The following is a 20282-nucleotide window of genomic DNA, read 5'->3' on the forward strand; positions in this document are numbered from 1 at the left end:
AAGCCTATCTATCATTATTATCATACAAGGGATTCTTAAATTCACTAAAATGTTCAAGTATACAGAACTAAAGAAACCACATACTTGACAAATGGTGGGCTTAAAGGAAATGCCCGAGTCTCTAACCATCAGTTAAAGGCAAAAAATTGCTCATTCTCTATGTACAAGAGGCCAACATCACAATAGTCTCGAAAGGGTAAAAATATTCCTATCTTCATCAATCTTTCACTTAATAATTATAATCAAAGAAAGGGATCATGAAACACACAATGACACCTCCGAATCATATTTCACGAAAGCGCCAGCCCCAACAAAATCAGAATTCAAACTCTCCTGTCGCCTGCAGAGATGTATAACATCATCCATCATGACAATTTGATACAATGAATTAAAAAAGAGAAAAATTCATAGTTGTTGTCCTTCAAGAGTAACAAACCTTATTGAAGAGAATGTCCTTATTATTTATGTGCATGATGCCATCCTTTAATGTGCATTTCCACCTGCTCTTGGTACGTGTCACCTGAATTTGTAGCAAGAGAAACCCTATTAGAGCCACAATATTTATCCAACCCTGAACCACTACCTACATATTATTATATCACTTGACATCTAGTTCACAGAAAGTGGAGGAAGGTTGTTACCTTATCAAACTGGGCCAAAACAAGATGATGTGTATTTTGATCCTCTCCTTGTTCCATGTCATCTAAATCATCATCATCCTCTTCATTTAATGGAGGTTCATCATCATCATCATCATCAAAATCATTACCCACTTCATTCTGAACCAAGAGAGCAGGGGTGCTTGCTGGTACTTCTAATAATTAATAAAGGAAAAAGAATCAGCAAATTGTGATGGATAAAATATATAATAAGCCACAAAAATCTTCAAAAATATAATTAATATATTCACATTCTCAATTTACCAGGAGGAGCTGGTGTATTAGAAATGTTGTAGTCTTCACTGAACACTTCTCCATAGTTGTATATCTGCCACATGAAATAAACCCAGTAAGATGATGGAACACAAAACATGGTGGGGGAAGTGTCAAATGGAGCATAATGCAATTAAAACACTAAAACTAGCAACCGAAGAGTTAACTGGAATTTTACAGTCCAATATTCTTCTCTTTTTGGCGAAATGTTAGTCCATCTAGTCAATTGGAATTAAGGAGTATCATAAAGTTTGGATATAACAAAGCTATCCTATTATTAAACACGCAACTTATTCAGGTTCCAAATTATATAAATGTTAGTATGTTACAGTATCCATCTTGAATTCAAAATGCAACCACTTGAAGAATTTGAAAACTTGTTTCAATCCCTTAAATTCTTTTTAGAGTTATATAGTTCCTTTTACAGTTACGTCATTCTGTTTTATCAATGATAAACCAGGGAAGATGGACCTCATACTTACACTAAACTAAACAGATACCCATATGTAAATGGGAATACTTAAAACTGATTTTTCTCAATACTTAGAACTTACCAAAAAGATCTACTTCTGAACAGATATATCTAATTATCCATTTCTTTTATAGTTTTGTAACAAAGGAATAACTCAAATGATGAATGAGAACTCGTTAAATGTTATATTGAAATCTTTAACATTGAATGTGGTTATTAAAGGCTAAAATTAATAGCCAAAGTGTACCAACTACCAAGAACTAAAGGGGGGAGGGGGGGGGGGGGGGATGCATTTTTCACAAAATTATAAGGGATAACAGTAAGCTAGAATAAGTAGACAAAGTAAATGCATCCCTGGCTGTAGAACGAAAGAGCAAACATGTTTAGTTACAAAAGCTCACAAGAGTGCAGGAAGGAGGGGCCAAATGTCACTACTCACATTTGGAGTAGAGAGCACATCATCATCATATGGAATTGGTCCATCAAGTTGAGGAATCCTAGAAGTCGACCTCTCCAAATCTGCTGACATTTTTCCTTTGGAAATAGTGTGATGTGAATTAATAGAGATGCCCCTTCCACTTACCTGAAAGATTGATCTCCAAGAGTTTAGTAACTGAATAAACTTTTTCCATCAACCAAGCAAGTCAATGAATTAATAGACAGAATTAAGCATGCATGTACATTGTAAAAAGCCAACAGAACAATGTATATTCAGTACAAGAGTGGGATGGGAAAGAAGCTAGCAATTTAAACTTATCAATAAATCTTTTTTTGAGTAAAATGTCCATGCTGCAGATCATTGAGACAGTAAATGTTTATTACTTTCAGAAATCTGATAAATACAAATTTGAGAGGATGATTTTTTATCAGATTTCTAAAGTTGGCAAATACTAGATTATGGTTCACATTGTCAAGCAGCTCCCAGATGGACCGGCAGTAACTAAGTTCACTCAACCTATAATCAGTACAATTATACGGAATCAGAACCTATGTTATTGAAGAGCTGAATAATTGATGTCACAATCAAATGCCCCAAAAACTATAAAACTACAATGAAACTGGAAGAGTGAATATAAGATATCAAATTCCAAGAAAAACACTCCCATTAGTGGTTTTCCAACAAGAGAAAGAAACTACTTTTATCATTATGCTATCTTTAGAAACTATTAGGCAAATTTCTTTTACAAGCCAGAGTGATACAGGCTGCAGGAATATCTGTAAAGAAATATGCTAAACTCAATGTGCTGAAAATCATTTATAGCCAAAATTGAAGACACTAGCAAAGAAAAAGGATAATTTATCAACTGATCTTACTCTAGTACTCATACAATAGTCTAATGCATGAGCAAGAGATACAAGCAAGGAAATACATAGAGGACAAGAGGAAGACAAAAATAACAATGAGAAAAGAGTGTTTAAAAATAAACAAAGAAGGAAAAAGGAGCAAGGCGAAACATATGGCATCAGTGTGGATTGTGGAAAATCAGTGGGTAGAATTGAACAGAACTAAAAAAAGCCTTCAGATTTGGCCTAGTATTAAAACATTCATACAGGATACAGCTGACCCCCAAAATTAAGGTTGGCAATTTTTCTTTCATTTTGATGTAAAACTCTGCGAAGTAGACCTCATAGTTTTATGTTGTTGTAGAAGAAATCATTGTTCATTTGTGTTCATGGTAACCTGCCATGGTCCATCAATATGTTTGAAAAAAGTTAAGAGATTTCTGCATTATCTTAACCAATTTTTCAAAATTGACAGATGCAATGGAGATAGATATGGCAAGACTTGCCCCCTCCACCTGCCATCCCACATGTTCCCATCTCGTCCCAACCCATGGCAGCCCCCATTAGAGAAAAAAGAGAGGAAAGAAAGCACCTCCTAATAGCACACTACACTTTACAGGGATGGGATGGCAAGACTAGATTTTACCAATCCCCATGTCCCATCTTGTCCCCTCCATCTGCCATCCCTCATACCCCCATCTTGTCCCAACCCATAGCAACCCCCATTTGAGAAAAAGAAAGTACCTCTTACAGCAGAATACGCTTTCTAGGGATGGGATGGCAAGACTAGCTTTTACCATCCCACATGTCCCAACTTGTGTCAACCACAAGTCCACAACCCCAAAAAGGGACAGGAAAGGGAAGTGCCAAAACAAACAAACTATGATATTATCCTTGCTCCCATTCAATAAAAAAATCAGAGTCATTTACAATGAAGACAACAATGATAAAAACAAGAAATTAGTCAGCTAACATCATTACAGCACTACTTACAAAAGATATGCAGACATCCTGGTGATATATATGATGCTGACTAATAGGGGGTACCTCAATTTCAAAATCTCCATGTGTAGCATCCCCAGCTCCATCTTGCTGAGGTATATATCCACCAGCATTATATTGAGAAGTTAAATCATTGCGTTTTCGCTTTCCTGATGGCATCGTGAAGAAGTCCTGGGTTTTTTTAAAGCTCAGGTTTCACATTCTAGACAAAAATAACTATAAAATGTTTTGCAACAACAGTAACAATGTTTGCTGGCTTTATAAAATAACTCTAACATGATGAGGTCAATTCAAATTTTGACAACACAGGAAGCATTCTTCTATCAGACTGACTTGCTTACCTGTGTCGGAGGTTGATTAGAAGTTCCCCTGTCTGCCTCATCCCGCCCTTCCACATAAGCTACAGTTACACCACACCGTCATTACATTACTACAAAGTCATTTGGTTAAACACTTTATCCTGAATTTAAATGAGACTCACCAACATTGACATCAAGTGGAGGCCTTTGGTTCATCCAAGGAGAAGGAGATTGCTGTACAAGATTATAAAGACAACATCAATATTGGCATTTGAGAAACTTAAACATAGTTATCAATAGCACAATATAAGATTCCTAGGGTTGGCCGCTACATGCTACTTTTTGAGATTGATAACTATGGAAACAATGAAAATAGGCAATTTGACGTGGTAAATTGAAAAATACTTTGATATATCATGGGATCATCTAGCAAAATGAGCTTTACCATATATGGAGCAGGTCTTGCTCCTTTTCCATCAGCATTTCCTCCTGTGTCATTTCCAGAAGAGGGGTAGTCACTTGGTCCAGTAGGAATGTTATACGTTGAGTTATCCCCAGTTCCTGGTAGAGGGGTTTGAATTGGAGTTTGCAATGGTGTCTGCACATTCAAAAACCCACATCAACACAACAATCCAATATTCTTAACTCATGAAAAGGAGACATCACTTGTCAAACTTATAACTAGGGTGTGTCAAAACTCACAGGGGGGAAAAGCATATCCGCTGTAGGAGTCTCATACTCATCGGTCCCCTCATACGGTACGTTGAGATCATGAACCGGAGTAATTGGACCACCAGGAGTTGGCTTAGCTGCAGTGGACCTTTCTATGGGACCGAGCACAGCACCAGCTTGCATCATCTTCGATTCCCACATCTAATCAAATTACCAACAAAAGAGAAACGATGAACATCTTAAACACCAGCAATAAAAGTTAAATAAATAGCACGGCCAAAGAATAGATCGGATCCAAACCCTAAATCAACAACCCAGCTGAGAAGGAAACAAATTCCCCAAACTAAATCAATACGCGTTTCAAATTAGAAGTAAAAGCATCAAATAATCTCATTAATTTCTTCATTCGTATAATTAAAAGGGAAATCATGGACGAATGAGAATAGCAGAGGCAGAGAAGAGAAATTACAGCTTGAAGCTCCTTGAGAACTTCCTCTCCAGGACCACCGTTGTTCACGAACTCGTCACGGACCTTGACCATGACATCCTCGATTACATCGATGTAGACCTGGCTGGTAGTGGAAGCCGCCATCGCGAATGTTAATTTTAGCAGACCTCCGAGTGTCTCCGATAATTCTCCGTATACGACCGATTTGAGAGAGAGTTCAGTGGAAGAGATCGAGAGGAATCATGAAAAATAGCGAGGCTAGGGTTTGGGATGGGGATGAGAGTGAGAGCTGAGTGAAACCAACGGCGAAGAGAGAGAAGAGACGGACGAGAAAGAGAGAATAAAGAGAGGAATATAAATAGGTTTGCATCCGATTTTAAACACAGCCGCACGTGTCAATATCCTCTTCTTCTTGATCTTTCCCACTACTCCAACACCCCCCGTTTCCTCTTCTCACGAGTATTTTTCAAAATTAAAAAGAAAAAGACTTTAAGAGAAGGATGTTAAATCTTATAAATGTATAATCTTCAAAATAGATCATTTCAATTCATCTTAATTGACTTTGTAAACAAGTCAATTTGCCTTGACTCACCACGTCCTAAAAAAGTTGATCAAGTTGGACAGTTGCTAAATTAAACAAATTGGTCTCTTAAAATTTAAAATAATTTTCTTAAGAAAAAAAATCCAGCAAAATAAAATACATCAATTGTTGAATTTTGTTCATAACTTATTTTTTTGACTTTCTGACAATTTCATTCCAAATAAAACAATTTTTTTTAAAGGTAAAAAAAACACCAACAACCCAAATAATTCTATCACGCAATAATTTTATAACATGTACAATTTTGCAAACTCACTTGTTTATAGTCTCTTTCTTTCTCCTGAAAACTCAACGTAAATAAAAAAGAATTAGTGTAGCACACACTTAGTAATAGTATAGAGAGGTTAAGAACCACAAAACAAAAACATTAGAAAACTCAATGTAAACAAAAAGCTAAAAAAACCAACTAAAATAGTACGTTGAAGCAGTTTTTTTATATATGGTTGAACTAGTAAATAAAGTTTATTAATATAATATCATAATTAAGGAGAAAATTAAATGAAGTCGTCAAGTGCTTTGGGACTATAATAAAAAGAATAAAAAAGATAAAATGAAAAGTAAATCTCTATGTATATTTCTTTTATTTTCTTATAGAAACAACGTACTATTTATTTTTTTAAAAAAAAAATATAAACTTTAAAACTATACTCCATTTTTATTTCCTGACATGCAGTAAAATAGAAACAATTAATTATCATTTTCGAGGGAAAAGATAGACTATAAACAAGTGAGTATATAAAATAAATAAGAGAGAGAAATAATGTTTTTTCAACAATACATAATTAATAAGTTAATCAACCTTAGTTTTTGTAAGTGAACAATCATTACAAGTTTAACAAAACAATAAATAATTATATGATAAAAGTATTTCAAGATCACGAAATGATAATTTACACAAAATAATATTTAATTTTTTTTGTCAATCCAATTCACCATATGTTAAGCCTGGGGTGGATTAAATCATAGGTGTGTTCAATTTTCTAGTTAATTATAATTTTAATTTTTTTATTAGTTCAGCTTGAACTCATGATGAGTTAGGTTGGCTTGCAAGTTTCTTTCTCTTTTAAATATTATATTATATCATTTAAGGTATTTGCTAATCACGATGTAATTAATAAATTGGATGAGAAAAGATAACATGAAGTGATAGAGTTTTTAGAAATATTTTGAGATTTAATAAAAAAAATCCTTTTGAAACTTTAACCAATTTTAAAACTGCACTTTTCAAAATATTTTTCTTTCATTTTAACTGATAATATTAAATATGCAAATGCTCAATGTTCACCTATTCAGACAAAAGAAAAAAAGTTATTCACAAAAATGCTTTCAAAAACAAATAACAAAAAAATAACAATAAAAGACTGGTGAGAATATGTGTACTGGGAAACTAATCCATTGGATTCACCTATTTTTAGTGAATATATTACCAATCTCTAAGTTCAACGTGCATTGGTCTAGTATCAACAAAATAAAGTAATGTTTTCTTGCTCACAATTCCATCTCTTCAAATTAAGATCGAGATAAAGATTAAGAAATTTTTTAAGGCATAAACAATAATGATAAAAGATAATAAAAAGTCAATATTGATTTGAAGCTAACCAGCGAAAATGTATAAATATAGAAAAAAAATTAACAAAAAATAAACATGAATATGAATTATATTATTAGTAATAAAAGGAACTAGAATTAATGTTATAATATTAGTGTTATATTTTACATTATTTTGAATCTTTTAATTATCATTTAAACATTTTTTTGGTTCATTCGGTCCCTTCCATATATATTTTCGTTTATGACTTTCCGTTACTTTCCGTTGATGGCAGTTACGCCAATTGTGACTAGGTGATGACAAATCTGTTAAATGGCAGATAGCAAGAAAAAATATATTAAGAGGAAAGCGTAGAATAGAAGGAGAATGCAATCTGTTTTATTCATTAAGGGTAAAGCCTTATTATAGGCTTTTACATAACAGAACAATTCCTAAACTCTAGGCCACTAATCCATGACAAATCCATGTTCCACGTGAAGTAACAAACTCCCTAGCATTAAAGATAAATTAAACTGAAACAATTCGATCAACAAAAATTAACGTGCAGAAACAATAAAATAATATTATCCTAACAAAATCAGAGTGTATATAAGGCTTTGTAACTGCATTTCAATCACTTAAACCTCACAAACCAGTTCTGCATTACTACTTTTTCTTCCCTCACTTCACTGCTCTCCATCTTTCAATTCTCTCTCCGAAAATGAGTGAAGATAAAGAATCACATAACATCTCCCCTGTCAATGTAAGTTCTTCACTTCTCGTCTCCAATGATAATGAACACAGTTAGGTGGATTTAATCTTGAGGTCTTGATCAACTCAATCTTTATTATGTTCACAACAAAGAAAACTCAAACTTTTTATCATTCAATTGTTCGTTAAGCTGTTTTTCTGTGTTCACTCAACATAATTAAAGTCTTTCTTAATTAAGGAAAGAAAAGGAAAATGAATTCTGTAATTTTGTCTTTTTGAGATTTTTCTATACGTGGATAATTTCTAAAAAGAAGCATGAATACCCTGCATGCAAAGCTTTTCCCTAGTGTTTTGACCATTTTTTGGGGTGGGTCATTTGCTTTTATGACAATGGTTATGGAAGGAAAGCAAATAGTTTATAATTTCTTGTAATTTTTCATGTCTCTTTTCTTACATAAATATCTTTAATGATATTTACATTGATTTTGATCAAATTGAACAGGAACGTGCTGGCAGTGGTAGTGGTGAACGTGGTATGTATCATAAGGTTTAAAGTTTCTTGTAATTGCTAATTATCTGGACTTCGTGATGAGTTCTTAGATTAAAAGATTTTCTTATAGTCTAGTTTGATAGCATGAGTTCTTAGCTGGACTTCGTGTTGAGTTCTTAGATTAAAAGATGTGAGTTTTGTATTGCATTGAGTGGTGAACCTGAGACTGGTGGTATGTATCATAAGGTTTAAATTTTCTTGTAATTCCTTATCTGGACTTCATGTTGAGTTCTTAGATTAAAAGTTTTTCTTATAATCAAGTTTAATAGCATGTGAGTTCTTATCTGGACTTCGTGCTGAGTTCTTAGATTAAAAGATGTGAGTTTTGTATTGCATTGAGTGGCGAACCTGAGAATGGTGGTATGTATCATAAGGTTTAAAGTTTCTTGTAATTCCTTATCTGGACTTCGTTCTGAGTTCTTAGATTAAAAGATTTTCTTATAATCTAGTTTGATAACATGTGAGATATCCTATCAAGATGTGAGTTTTGTATTGCATTGCATTCTATTATCTGTTGCTTCTTTTTTCATTTCAATTACGTTTCCCGTAACATTTTTCCTCAATTAGGGACATAAAGGACATACCAAGGTGACATTTTTTATTTATAATTAAAAATAATTGCAACAAATATTTTGTCAAACCAAAGTGGTCCTGATCTTTTAATTTTTATCATCATGACTTACTAATGTACTTCAATATGTGAGACCTGGGTAGTTTGTTATAACTTATATCAACTGTTATGTTATGTGTATATGTCTTACTATATGCATGCATTCCAACTTGATGATTTTCGTCTTGTCTTTGTTGTTCATTACAAATCTCCACATTTTCTTGTACGCAATAATAAAAAGACTTTTTCCTGGATGTATGCTTTGTTCCTTTAAGAAGTGGTGCATTCATAATTGATGAAATTAATGCTTTTTACAATGGTTTTGCATGCTAATTATCTATTGAAGTGTGAGATTAAGTTAGTGTTTACTAAATATCATATATGACAGGTCTTAATTCTGATGACATTTCTGCTACCTCACCCGTTGCAAAAAATGAAATCAAGGAACATGATGATAAGGATGACAAGAATGTTGCAGGACTTAGTGGTATGAATAATACTCTCCACACTGATGATGAGACTGAGATTAATAATTGATGAAATGCTTTGCAATGGTTTTGCTAAATTGATTAATTACCTATTGAAATGAGATTATTTAGTTTTGTACTAATTATTATGATATGACAGGTGTCAAAATTGGTGACCTTTGTGCTAGTGCTACCTCACCAACTGGTGCCAAGAATGAAGTGAAGGAACATGATGTCGGTGAGCATTCCGGCAGTGATAACAAGAATGTTGCAGGACCAAGTGGTGTGAATACTGCCTCTGACGATGACACTTTTGTTGATGTAGTTAATTTTGATGAGAATGAGAACAATGGGCTTACTGCTGCAGATATTTTGATAGCCCAAATAGAAGCAGAAAAGCAGAAGAAAGCGTCTAGCAGTAGCAGCAATGATGCTGAATCCAGTGGTAAAAACAAGAATGAACCAACATCCAAAAGACAAAGACTCGATTAACTCAATTTGTGAAGTTTTTTTCTCCTTGGCTTGTCAATAGAAGAATTTATTGTAATAACTCAAGCCATGATTCTAAAGGTTGACAAGTTTGTTGACATTGAGGCATTCTGGGTGTGTTTCATGTGTTCATATAAATCTGCTTGTCATTAGTGAAGCAACTTTACGGCATACATGCAAGAAACCCTCAACTTTTTTAGGATAAAAAGTGGCTAGTTTTAAATGACCAAATCGATTTAAATTTTTAACTTTATATGCTGTAAAATAATAGAAGGTTTTGTTAAAAGCTCATTTAGATATATTTCTTAAAAAAATATTTTTATAATATACTTTAGAACATACTTTCCCTAATTTTCAAGAAAAGTACTAAATTTTTGTCTTAGTTTTTATTTGAAAGTTTTATCTAATTATCATTTTAAATTTAAAATATATACTAATTTTTTTTAATATATTTATTCGCTTCCTTCCATGTAGATTATATATAGTGTTTAAAATATATACTAAATTTTTGTTGACATTTGTGCGACACGAATTTTTATTTTGTTATTAGTCACTATATCTATGTGAAGTTTCTATTTATGGAAAAAATGAAAATGATTTAATTAAAAATGAAATTTCTATTTATTAGTCACTATATCTATGTGATTTTTATTTTGTTCTTAGTTCTTTTCCATTTAACCATTTAAACTGTGACTTTTCAATTTCTTTTCATAAGAATTGGTGAAAGAAGTTATAAAGAACAAATAATGTATTTTTTAGAAGAAAAAAATAATGAATTGTATGATTCATATCAATGATATAAAAATATACTGATTCGTTTACATATCATAAGAGTTAAAGTCGTTTAATATTCATCTTATAAATACAAATAGATAACTAATCGAATTGCATCGAATCAAATAGTAAAAGACTAAGGGTGTGGCTCCAAATAAAGTGTTTTTATGAAGAAGAAAAAATTAAATCATGCTTTCTATCGTTTGAGTACACTTTTTAAAGCTTTTTTGTCCTTTTATATTAATTTAATTATTATAAAAATTTTGGACATTTTTTAACTTGAAGAGGAGTAAATGGAACTAGAGGAGTCAAGACTCTAATTTGATTTTTTTTTTTCCTTTTTCAATTTAGTAATTTCAGGTATTAAGCTTGTAAGCCATTCCTCCAAAATCAAACTATAAGTTATTTCCTTATGTGCCCTGTACAGGAACTCTTTCCATCAAAATTTGGTTTGTACAAAACTATCATCAAAATCATACTCCATAAAATGGTTGTGCTTGTTTACAAATTAATATTAGAATAAAGAATGAAAAGTCTTACAAATGCTAAGTATTACTACAAAACAAAACAGCTCAAGAACCCTTACCACCAGTTACTGACCCATCTCGTTTCACTTTTACTAAACTAACAATGTCAAATGGTTAAAAACAATTCAGTGGACATTGCAAATTCATGTCTTCAAACAAGGGCTTCACAATCACAACCGGAATATCATCATGAAACTGGTCATTATCATCATCGTACAGCCAACGAGCTGTCTTGCTTCATTTTTATGAGATTGCTTTCAATGTTGCGCAGCACTGGCCTATAGCTGCAATATTGTTGATCACATTAATGGACGGTGTAAAAACCAAATGCTAGAATGAATGAATGTGTGGGCTTTGATACAGGAAAAAAACAGAGAGAAGATCTTACAAGCGTGCGAGACCATCATATGCTTGTTTAACTTGTTCAAGTTGAGCAGAAAGCTGCATGACTTCTGCAGATAGCACCTCTGCTCTGCTCTGTTCTGACACAAGTTGGCCCTGCCAAGCAACAAAAAAAAGTGCAAAATTTTAAGGTATGAATTGAAAAGTTATCAAAGCGTAGAGTATTACATAGAGACCTCAACCAACAACAATCCCCCGAAAATTTCTCAAACAAAATCAGACAATTCAGGATAGAACTCATTTTAAAAATGAACTTTTTGACTCATAGGAGTAGGACCCAACAAATCAATGACATGAACTGACAACAAAGAGGAACAAATATGCCATGAGTATGTTACTAACCTTCATAGATGCCAAGGAAGCAATCTCATGTTCCCCATTTTTAGAAGAGTCTGGCAAACCCCTAGCCTGTTCCATTCTCAAATTATCTAGAATACCACGAAGCTCTTCATTTTGCTTAAGACACTCCATTACCTGAAGAATCAAAGGTCAACACAAGTAATAGTAAGAATTTTAAAAGACAAATCCAGTAAATTTTGGTCGTACAGATGAGACCTTAAACGGTTAAACCAGTAACCATAAATTATATTTATGGCCAAACCCCTGATGCTGATTGTTACCTGGTTTTCCCATCTTGCTGCTGCCCCAACTTCCTCTTGGTACGAATTTGAGAGATTAGAATTTTCCTCAAAAAGCCTCTCTATTTCAGTAGATTGTGAGTCAATCTGCCAACAAGATGACAAACCAATCACTCCATCAGATGGAATATACACGGAAAAGGTGCTTTTTTTTTTTTTGTTAATAAGAGAATATACACAGCAAAATTTAGAGTTTACCTCCATTAGAAGTTTCTGCCTACTGCTTTCCAACCTCTCAATGGCTAAAGCCATATCATGCAACTGCCTATCAAGTTTCTGCTTGTCTTCCTGGGATTTAGAAAATTCAAAACAACATTTAACCAAAGCAAATTAACCATCAGCAAAATGGTTGGATGACCACTAAGCAACAAATATATCAATTTGCAAGTGGGGTTGGGGTTAATAATTTAGGTCATTCATCATCAACTCAACTGCCAAAACATCCATGCCACATATTTAAAAGAGCATTGGAAATTACAAATGAAAATTGAAAAATCATTTCACACTTGCTTGGTATATCAAAAATATGGGAAGGTTGAAAAAAAGTGCGGCTCATGCACAATCTAGTCCACAAATTTTGGCTATTAATTTTACACTTCAAAGAATTGAAAGTAATTTCCACCTCCCCTCAATGATACAACAAGTAAAAATCCAAACCTTCCTATCTAACTTCATCACTCCCTTCTTTATTTTCCACCTTCTAAATCATGCATAACCTAAACTAGACAACAATGAACAGATACTAGTAATTTTGCTAATAACTGACCAATGGTTTGAATGAAATAGTAACTTAAATTTCTTGCCAATAAATTTGATTAGCTAACAGATACCGAAAATTAAAAATTCACTAAATAGTGAAAAATCTATATGGAAGAAGTTTTTCTCACCAAAGAAAATGCTTTGTGAGAAGCTTTATCTGAGACTTCTGCAAAATATACAAACCAAGGTCAATGCCGTGTTATAGTACACCAATTCAACAAGATGAAATATCAAGTCAAATGCATGTGAATTGGTATAAAACAGAGTCCATAACAAAATAGCCACTCTTATGTACCAAGTACAATGAAGAATACATGGTATAAATAGATGGGTAGATGCGAATCTATATTAATTTAAGTCAGAAAGCAGTAATAAGAGACCCAATCCTGGTAATTATAAGCCATGTATTTCATGAGGAAAACATGGGGTAGTAATAATCAACAAATAGTTAAAAGAACAGAATGTTTCTACTAATCTCTTCTATAATTTTGAAGAGCTTGATTTCAAGCATATGCCATTGAGATTCAATGACACTAGCACAGGATAAAGCATCAAGGAAGTGAAACTGCTTATATAATGAATTGGTGATTTGGTGGCATGCTTTTGTTTCATTATTCCATTAGAAATTTAATATGGATTATAAAGAAGTTTTCATGAGAAGAACCTGCAGCCTCTCTAGACATCAACATGAGTTTCTCTTCCAACTCCTGCTTTTCAGATATCAGTGAGGTAATGTGGGTTTGCTCTTTTGCTAACTGTTCCTGCTCCTGGTGCCTCAACAGTGATTCTCGCTATAAATTTTAATCACCATCAGACAAACAACAGAAAAAGGAATTAAAGAAAATATGCCAAAATGTCAATAACATAATCATAACACAACCTGCAGTTCCAGTTTTAAATCACCTAGCTCCTTTTGTAATCTTTGAATTTGAAAATGATCTGGTGGATTACCAAATGATGAAATTGTGCTAACTGTATTATTCATTGCTTGTTGCTGAATTGAGTTCAATTCTGCTCTCAACGCTGCTGCATGTTCCTCAGCCTAAACCAATATAGTCAATAAGACTCTAGGAAGTAAGAACAAAAAAATGTTCCTTCATCACTTAGTATTTTAGAAAAATCAACCATACACGATATTGCTCATCTTCTGCTTCCTTAAGACGTTTCTTCAGCATACGAAGCTGTGCTGAAAGGTCCTCCTGCACTAGTAGGCAAGGTCTAATAGGAATTGTGAAAGATTAAAAACAAGGTGAAACCAGGAGACAGGAATAAATGCTTGAATATAATTACCCGTGCAACAACTGCAGCATCTTTCTCCATTGCGACATCCCTCAGAGCTTTCCGTAGAGATGGCACTGTATTTTGTTCCTGCACGAATCAAACTGGGGGTTTAAAACTAAGATATATAAATTTCAAAACTGTTCCAATTCCAATCTCCATACATGAAATGCTGTAGTAATTTGTTGGAAAATATTTTTATTATAATTGAAAATTTAAAGTAAAAAATATATTCATATTTTTTCAACTTTGTTTTTTAAAGATCTAATATGTTTTCAGATTTGTTTTTCAACTTTTCCTTAAAACTAAAAGAACTCCCTATATCTTCTTCCATTCCTATCTTTTAGGCAGTGTTATGAAACCCGGTTCAGCCCGACCGGCTGGACTGATCCAACCAAGACTCGGTGGCATAACTGGGCCAGTACCACTATTGGCCTAGCCAGGTCGGTTCCACTATTGGATCGGTCACGCAATTGACAAGGAATGACCCAGCCAAACCCGGCCAGTTAGGTCACCGGATCCCGGTTGGACCGGTCCGACTCGGTCGGTTTTACAAAAAATAAAATAAAATGGATCACCTCTACAATGCCGTTTTGATGTCTCATTATTATCAATTGTTATTTTGGATTTTGGAGTGTGGATGGACTTTTCTTAGTCAAATAATATCAATTATATACTTATATATAATAGATACCTATATAATTTTCGGTTCTTATTATATATCGGGTCTAACCGAACCAATTATTAGCCCACCGGTTGGATCACTGACCCACTACCTCAACCAGATCAATATGATCTGGGTTTCATAACAATGCTTTTAGGAACTTTTTCTTTTACTTGGTCAATTTATTTTCCTAATGGTTATAAGCTTTTGCACATTGGGAAGTTTCAGTTTTATTTTACGCTGAAGATTTTATTTTGTGAGCAGCACTCCTCCTGGTCTCTTCCTATATATAGTGTGCTGCTTGCTGTAAAAATGGAAAGACAAGTAACACAACATACTGAGCAGTAAAATAATCATGTACCCAGTTTTTCCTTCACAGAAAAAAAAAAAAGAAAAAGAAAAAGCTCTTCTCTTTCTGTATAAAAAAGTTTTGGAGCATTGGTGTTCTTTGGTTTGGAGATCCTTCGCTGCACACGATTGATCTGACGGGTTGACGTATCTTGGGAAAGGAGCACATTATAATTTACTACCATGCAGTGAGGCGTTTTCTCTCTAAGAACAACGCATAGCGCACTTCAACCCAGGTTTTTTCTAAACTCTTTGTTATTATATTTATTATTTGTATTAAGTATTGTTATAAAAATTGTTTGTGGATCGATTATATGTGAAATGATTCCACTGCTATGTTTGTTGTTTTGGTTTCCTAATTATTTTTTCTAACAATTAGCACTAAACTAACTATGTTGATGCTAACTATGGGGTGTTCATGAGATAATACTATTCTTCTTAATTAACAAAATTGTAACTCAAAGTAAAAAAGAATTCATTATAAAACTTTTTGCCTACCAGATCATTCAACTGTTTGTGCATTGCCTCATTATCAATTTCCATCGTTTGAAGCTGCAACAGTAGACAAAAAAAATACAATCAGTCAAGGTTGTTCCTTTTTTGGTGGATTTATAAATAAATAAACAGCAGGTGAATATTCAATTTGAATCTCCACCTTTAAAGTAATTTTCCTGTTTTCTTCCTCCAACTCCGTGTTCTTCTTTTGCAGACCTTTCAATTGAGACAATAGAGCACTAAGATCTGTCTGCAAAAGAGTATACGCACAAAAACAACGCAGTTGCAGTTCAAATTTGTTCGATTAAAGATTCCGATTAATTGTTGTTTCAAAGACAATAGAATGAATAAGATGATTAATAAATGATACAAAAAAAAAAAATGTTACCTCAGAGAGCCTATTTGCGCTCTCGGATTTGCTCATTCCCGAAGTCTCTGAAGGAAAAGAAAAATAGTTTTGAATTGCAGAAAATAAGGCACATAGAAATGGAATCATCATAATAATAGTAAATACACAATAGGTTCATTCTCGTGGAGGAGAATTCTGACCGGAGGTGCTGGGAACCTGCCCGAGATCTGGTCCCGAAGAGGTTTTGCTCAATCTCTCCGCGGCCCTCTTTTGCCGAATTTCCTCCAACTGAAGAAATTGATCGAATCCAGAAGAAAATAAATAAAATGAAACGAGAAGGCAATGAATGGTGATTGACAAAGGTTGTTTGTATTGTACCGTTCGTCGACCAAGAGTTGCATGGCGCGCTTCCATTGTTACAGATGCGATGGGAACGGAATGTTCGTCTGCAAATTCACCTCTCCGCCGAGACGCCGAGTATATAATTTATAGTCTTGAATCTGTTTTAAATATACAAACTGAAAGCATGTTTATCAAAAACAAATATGTTGTCTGGGTGGTGTAGTTGGTTATCACGCTAGTCTCACACACTAGAGGTCCCCGGTTCGAACCCGGGCTCAGACAAATTATAATGTTTATTTATTTTTTTAAGTTAATAATTAAAACACTAACTTTTTATAATAATAACTTAAGTAAAATACAATTTTTTTCTCTCTATTTTTTTAAATCAAGATTTTATTCCTTTTATTTTTAATTGAGACATTTTATTTCCCATTTTATAAAAATTTATAATTTTAGTTCTCTTGTTTTTTTATTAAGACATTTTATCTTTCATTTTTTAAAAAAATACATAATTTTAATCTTCCTTTTCAAATTAAAACTTGACTATGTAAATTTTATTAACATTATTAGCAATTAAATAATTTAAAAAAAATATTTTTCAAATAGATAATTTTAATCTTCCTTTTCAAATTAAAATTTGACTATGTAAATTTTATTAACATTACTAGAAATTAAATAATTTAAAAAAAATATATATTTTTATGTGAATAATAAATAGTGATGCATGTCAGTCCACTTATCATTTCTGATTGGTTTACATGTAAATGTTTTTGCATTAACAGTCATTCAACCCATTAAATATTACAAAATCAGCTTATTATAATATAAAAATTATGATAAAATGATGCATCAAAGTTTAATTTATTTAAAAGTTTTATTGCTTTTTGTTTGATCTTGTAAAGGTTTAAAGTTGTCTTATGCAAAATTCCTTCTCCTATTTTTTTTATTACACTAAATCGGTTCATCTATTTTTTAATTTATTATTTGAGTTCTCCTATAATAAATATATAGTCTTAGTCCCTAGAATTGATTTTAACCGTTGACCATTAGATTTTAAATGTTCACTAGACTAGAAAGTTGATTAATATTTTATTAAAAAACAAGAACTTAAAAAAATTCTTAAGAAATAACTAAAATCATGATCCTTCAAGTAATAAGAACAATATTCTACCACTACACTCAAATACTCATTGGAATATTTAGTGCAAAATATGTATTAATATAAGTTTTATGCTAAAATAATTTAAAATTCAATTTTTTTTTTAATTTATTATATTTTTATAATCTTATATATTATATCTTAAAATATAATATATAACATTAAATTCTATTTTTATATAAATAAGAATATATATTTATATAAGTTTTATTTTAATTTTATATATTATGAGCCTTTAGAGTTTAGACATAGTTGGGCTTTTGTCAGTAATTATGGATTATAAAAGAATAAACTGGCCCGTCCAAAAGGCGTGGATCCAACTAAGCCCTTCCTCCCAGAAAACAAAAATAAAAAAATAAAACGGTATCGGTCTAGGTTAGGTTCCAATATTCGCAACGAGAACGAGAGGAGGGGTTCGGGTGTGAGAGCGAGAATCAGAAGATGAAGAAGGAAGACACAGTGAAGCTGATCAGTGCCGAAGGTTTTGAATTTGTGGTCGACAAAGAAGCTGCAATGGTTTCACAGACCATACATAACATGCTTACTTCTCCAGGTTCGTTATTATATTTTATTATATTATATTACCCCCTTTTCTCTGCAATTAGGGTTCCAAGTTTCAAAATTATAATAATAATTTCTTTGATAGGGAGTTTCGCTGAGAGGCAGCACGGCGAAGTTACCTTTCCTGAGATCAGCACCACCATTCTCGAGAAGATTTGCCAGTACTTTTATTGGCATCTCCAATTCGCCAGGTTTTTCTTTCTCCCTCTTCGCTATTCACACATTGCCATATACGATGTTATATTTCGTTTTTCACTTTGACAGCTATTTGTTTTTGTAATTGAATATGAATTCTGCTGTATCAAAAGCCTCGGGTGTGTATTTCACAAATCATAATAATATATTATATTGGGATCAACCAATTACCTTGAAATGCAATAGTAATGGTAGTGAATCCCCCACCCATGGCTACCAATTTGCTTCAAATTAGATCCATGGTTGATGACTTTATGGATGGAAAATGTCAGCGCTTGGTTCTCGGTTAAAAAAGATTTTCCATGAGTATTGAATGCAGTTATAACATATCCTTGACCAGAACACGCAAATTGTGACGTGAGGGTCTAGTATTTAGCATGTTCAACAATTGTTGCTAGTTATTCTGTGCATAAACAATGCACGTTGCATTCAATTTTTTATTTGGTCAAAGCATTGTGAGGTCATTTTGTGTAAACACTATAGTTAGTTTGTTCAATTATTTAATTCTACAAATTAATTCAATATTTTTCTGAGATGTAAAAGATTAAATGTGGTTTTCTAATGCCTATTTGGATGGTAGTTATCTATGTTATGGAGCATGAACTTTCGTGGAATTTAGTTCTCCATTCAAGAGATGTGGTTTTACATGATTTTATGTGAAATTCGCTCCTTGATGTGCTCTATACTTTCATTTTTGCTCCTTGATGCATGAAGACTCTCATCTCAGTTTGTAAAATTTCAGTAGATTCCTGTGGTGGGATGAGCATGAATGATAATTTTTTACGTGTTGAAACTTGGATGTAATAGTTTCCTTTGGGTTGATTAGCTGTAAAGCTTTGATCTGAAATCTCACGTTTTATGCCATGCTAATTTCTATCAAAATAGTTGTATTGACTCGAGTATATTGCTCTTATTAGTGGGAAGGAGACGGAATTTCCCATTGAACCTGAATTAACTCTGGAGCTAATGATGGCTGCCAATTACCTCCATACATAGCATTTTGACTTCCCCAAGGGTGATAGTTCTTCGGCCACATAGTAAGCCTTTATTATTCTCCTGGAGTCTAACCAGTTATAGTAGTTGTTCTTGTCGTTGTGATCTTCGCTGTTTTCACAACTTCATTGTGTCGCTCATGCAGATGGAACTATTGCCTAGTTGGGCATTCAAAGGGAAATCAGCGTATTAGTGTTGCCACTGAAACTATGTCCTTGCTGGAACTAAGTATATATGTAATTTGTATAATTTAGTGACTGTTAGACTCAGCTTGCAAGACTCTGATGCCGTCGATTGATGTTGCTGTATAAATCAACTGGTTTTAAAATTCTAATTTAATGGGAACATTACCATCTCCCGATAAGGTAAATCATAATGCTCTTGTAATGTCCATTAACAATATAGACATTGTTATCCAAACAAGGAAAGGAAATTCGCTCTACGATCATCTGATGAATATTTCTTTACTTTTACTTTGTACGACAAAGGCCTGGAATGGTTGAAAATGAAATGGAATTCGTCTCACGTTGGACTCTTAAACTTCTATCTTTTCCCACGAGGTAGAAATGAGTTGATAAAACAAAACTTATGGGACTGTTTGGTTAGAAAAAAGCTATTTTTATTTAATTATCAAAAACTGATCTTATTTTATTTTATTAAAAGTTTATATAAGAAATAAGGATTTTTTTTTTGTTTTTATTTCTAATTTCCCTTCACAAATTTTAAATAAAAA

At 32.9% G+C, this 20282-nt stretch overlaps 3 protein-coding genes and 1 non-coding gene across 5 annotated transcripts; 2 read left to right on the plus strand and 2 right to left on the minus strand.

The window, feature by feature from the left end:
- On the minus strand, positions 1-5543 carry LOC114377382 (transcription initiation factor IIA large subunit-like). Of its 2 annotated transcripts, none has more exons than XM_028335859.1 (11): positions 5131-5543; positions 4692-4862; positions 4435-4587; positions 4172-4223; positions 4032-4090; positions 3682-3861; positions 1844-1987; positions 924-987; positions 642-814; positions 437-520; positions 1-340 (listed from the first exon to the last, which is right to left on the minus strand). In XM_028335859.1, exons 1-11 carry the CDS (start codon positions 5251-5253, stop codon positions 317-319), a joined length of 1227 nt encoding a protein of 408 aa, XP_028191660.1. In that variant the 5' UTR covers positions 5254-5543; the 3' UTR covers positions 1-316. The 2 variants fall into 2 exon arrangements, with proteins under 2 accessions (XP_028191660.1, XP_028191661.1); XM_028335860.1 differs by having other exon boundaries at positions 3736-3861; positions 5131-5536.
- Positions 5544-11272: 5729 nt separating this feature from the next.
- LOC114373825 (myosin-14-like) lies at positions 11273-16789 on the minus strand. Its single transcript, XM_028331369.1, has 15 exons — positions 16678-16789; positions 16500-16587; positions 16339-16385; positions 16111-16200; positions 15954-16007; positions 14456-14533; positions 14296-14364; positions 14046-14207; positions 13830-13956; positions 13294-13331; positions 12605-12694; positions 12389-12493; positions 12111-12242; positions 11755-11864; positions 11273-11650 (listed from the first exon to the last, which is right to left on the minus strand). The coding sequence occupies exons 1-15, from the start codon at positions 16711-16713 to the stop codon at positions 11575-11577; spliced, it is 1302 nt and encodes a 433-aa protein (XP_028187170.1). The 5' UTR covers positions 16714-16789; the 3' UTR covers positions 11273-11574.
- A 60-nt stretch (positions 16790-16849) lies between these two features.
- Positions 16850-16923, plus strand: TRNAV-CAC. The gene has a single exon. It is a non-coding gene; the product is annotated as a tRNA-Val (tRNA).
- A 1240-nt stretch (positions 16924-18163) lies between these two features.
- On the plus strand, positions 18164-19997 carry LOC114374388 (elongin-C-like). The gene is made up of 4 exons (XM_028332032.1): positions 18164-18353; positions 18447-18552; positions 19474-19593; positions 19695-19997. Exons 1-3 carry the CDS (start codon positions 18242-18244, stop codon positions 19550-19552), a joined length of 297 nt encoding a protein of 98 aa, XP_028187833.1. The 5' UTR covers positions 18164-18241; the 3' UTR covers positions 19553-19593; positions 19695-19997.
- Positions 19998-20282: the final 285 nt, after the last annotated feature.

This window comes from Glycine soja, chromosome 11 (genome assembly GCF_004193775.1).
Source record: "Glycine soja cultivar W05 chromosome 11, ASM419377v2, whole genome shotgun sequence".
In the NCBI taxonomy this organism is placed as follows: domain Eukaryota; kingdom Viridiplantae; phylum Streptophyta; class Magnoliopsida; order Fabales; family Fabaceae; genus Glycine; species Glycine soja.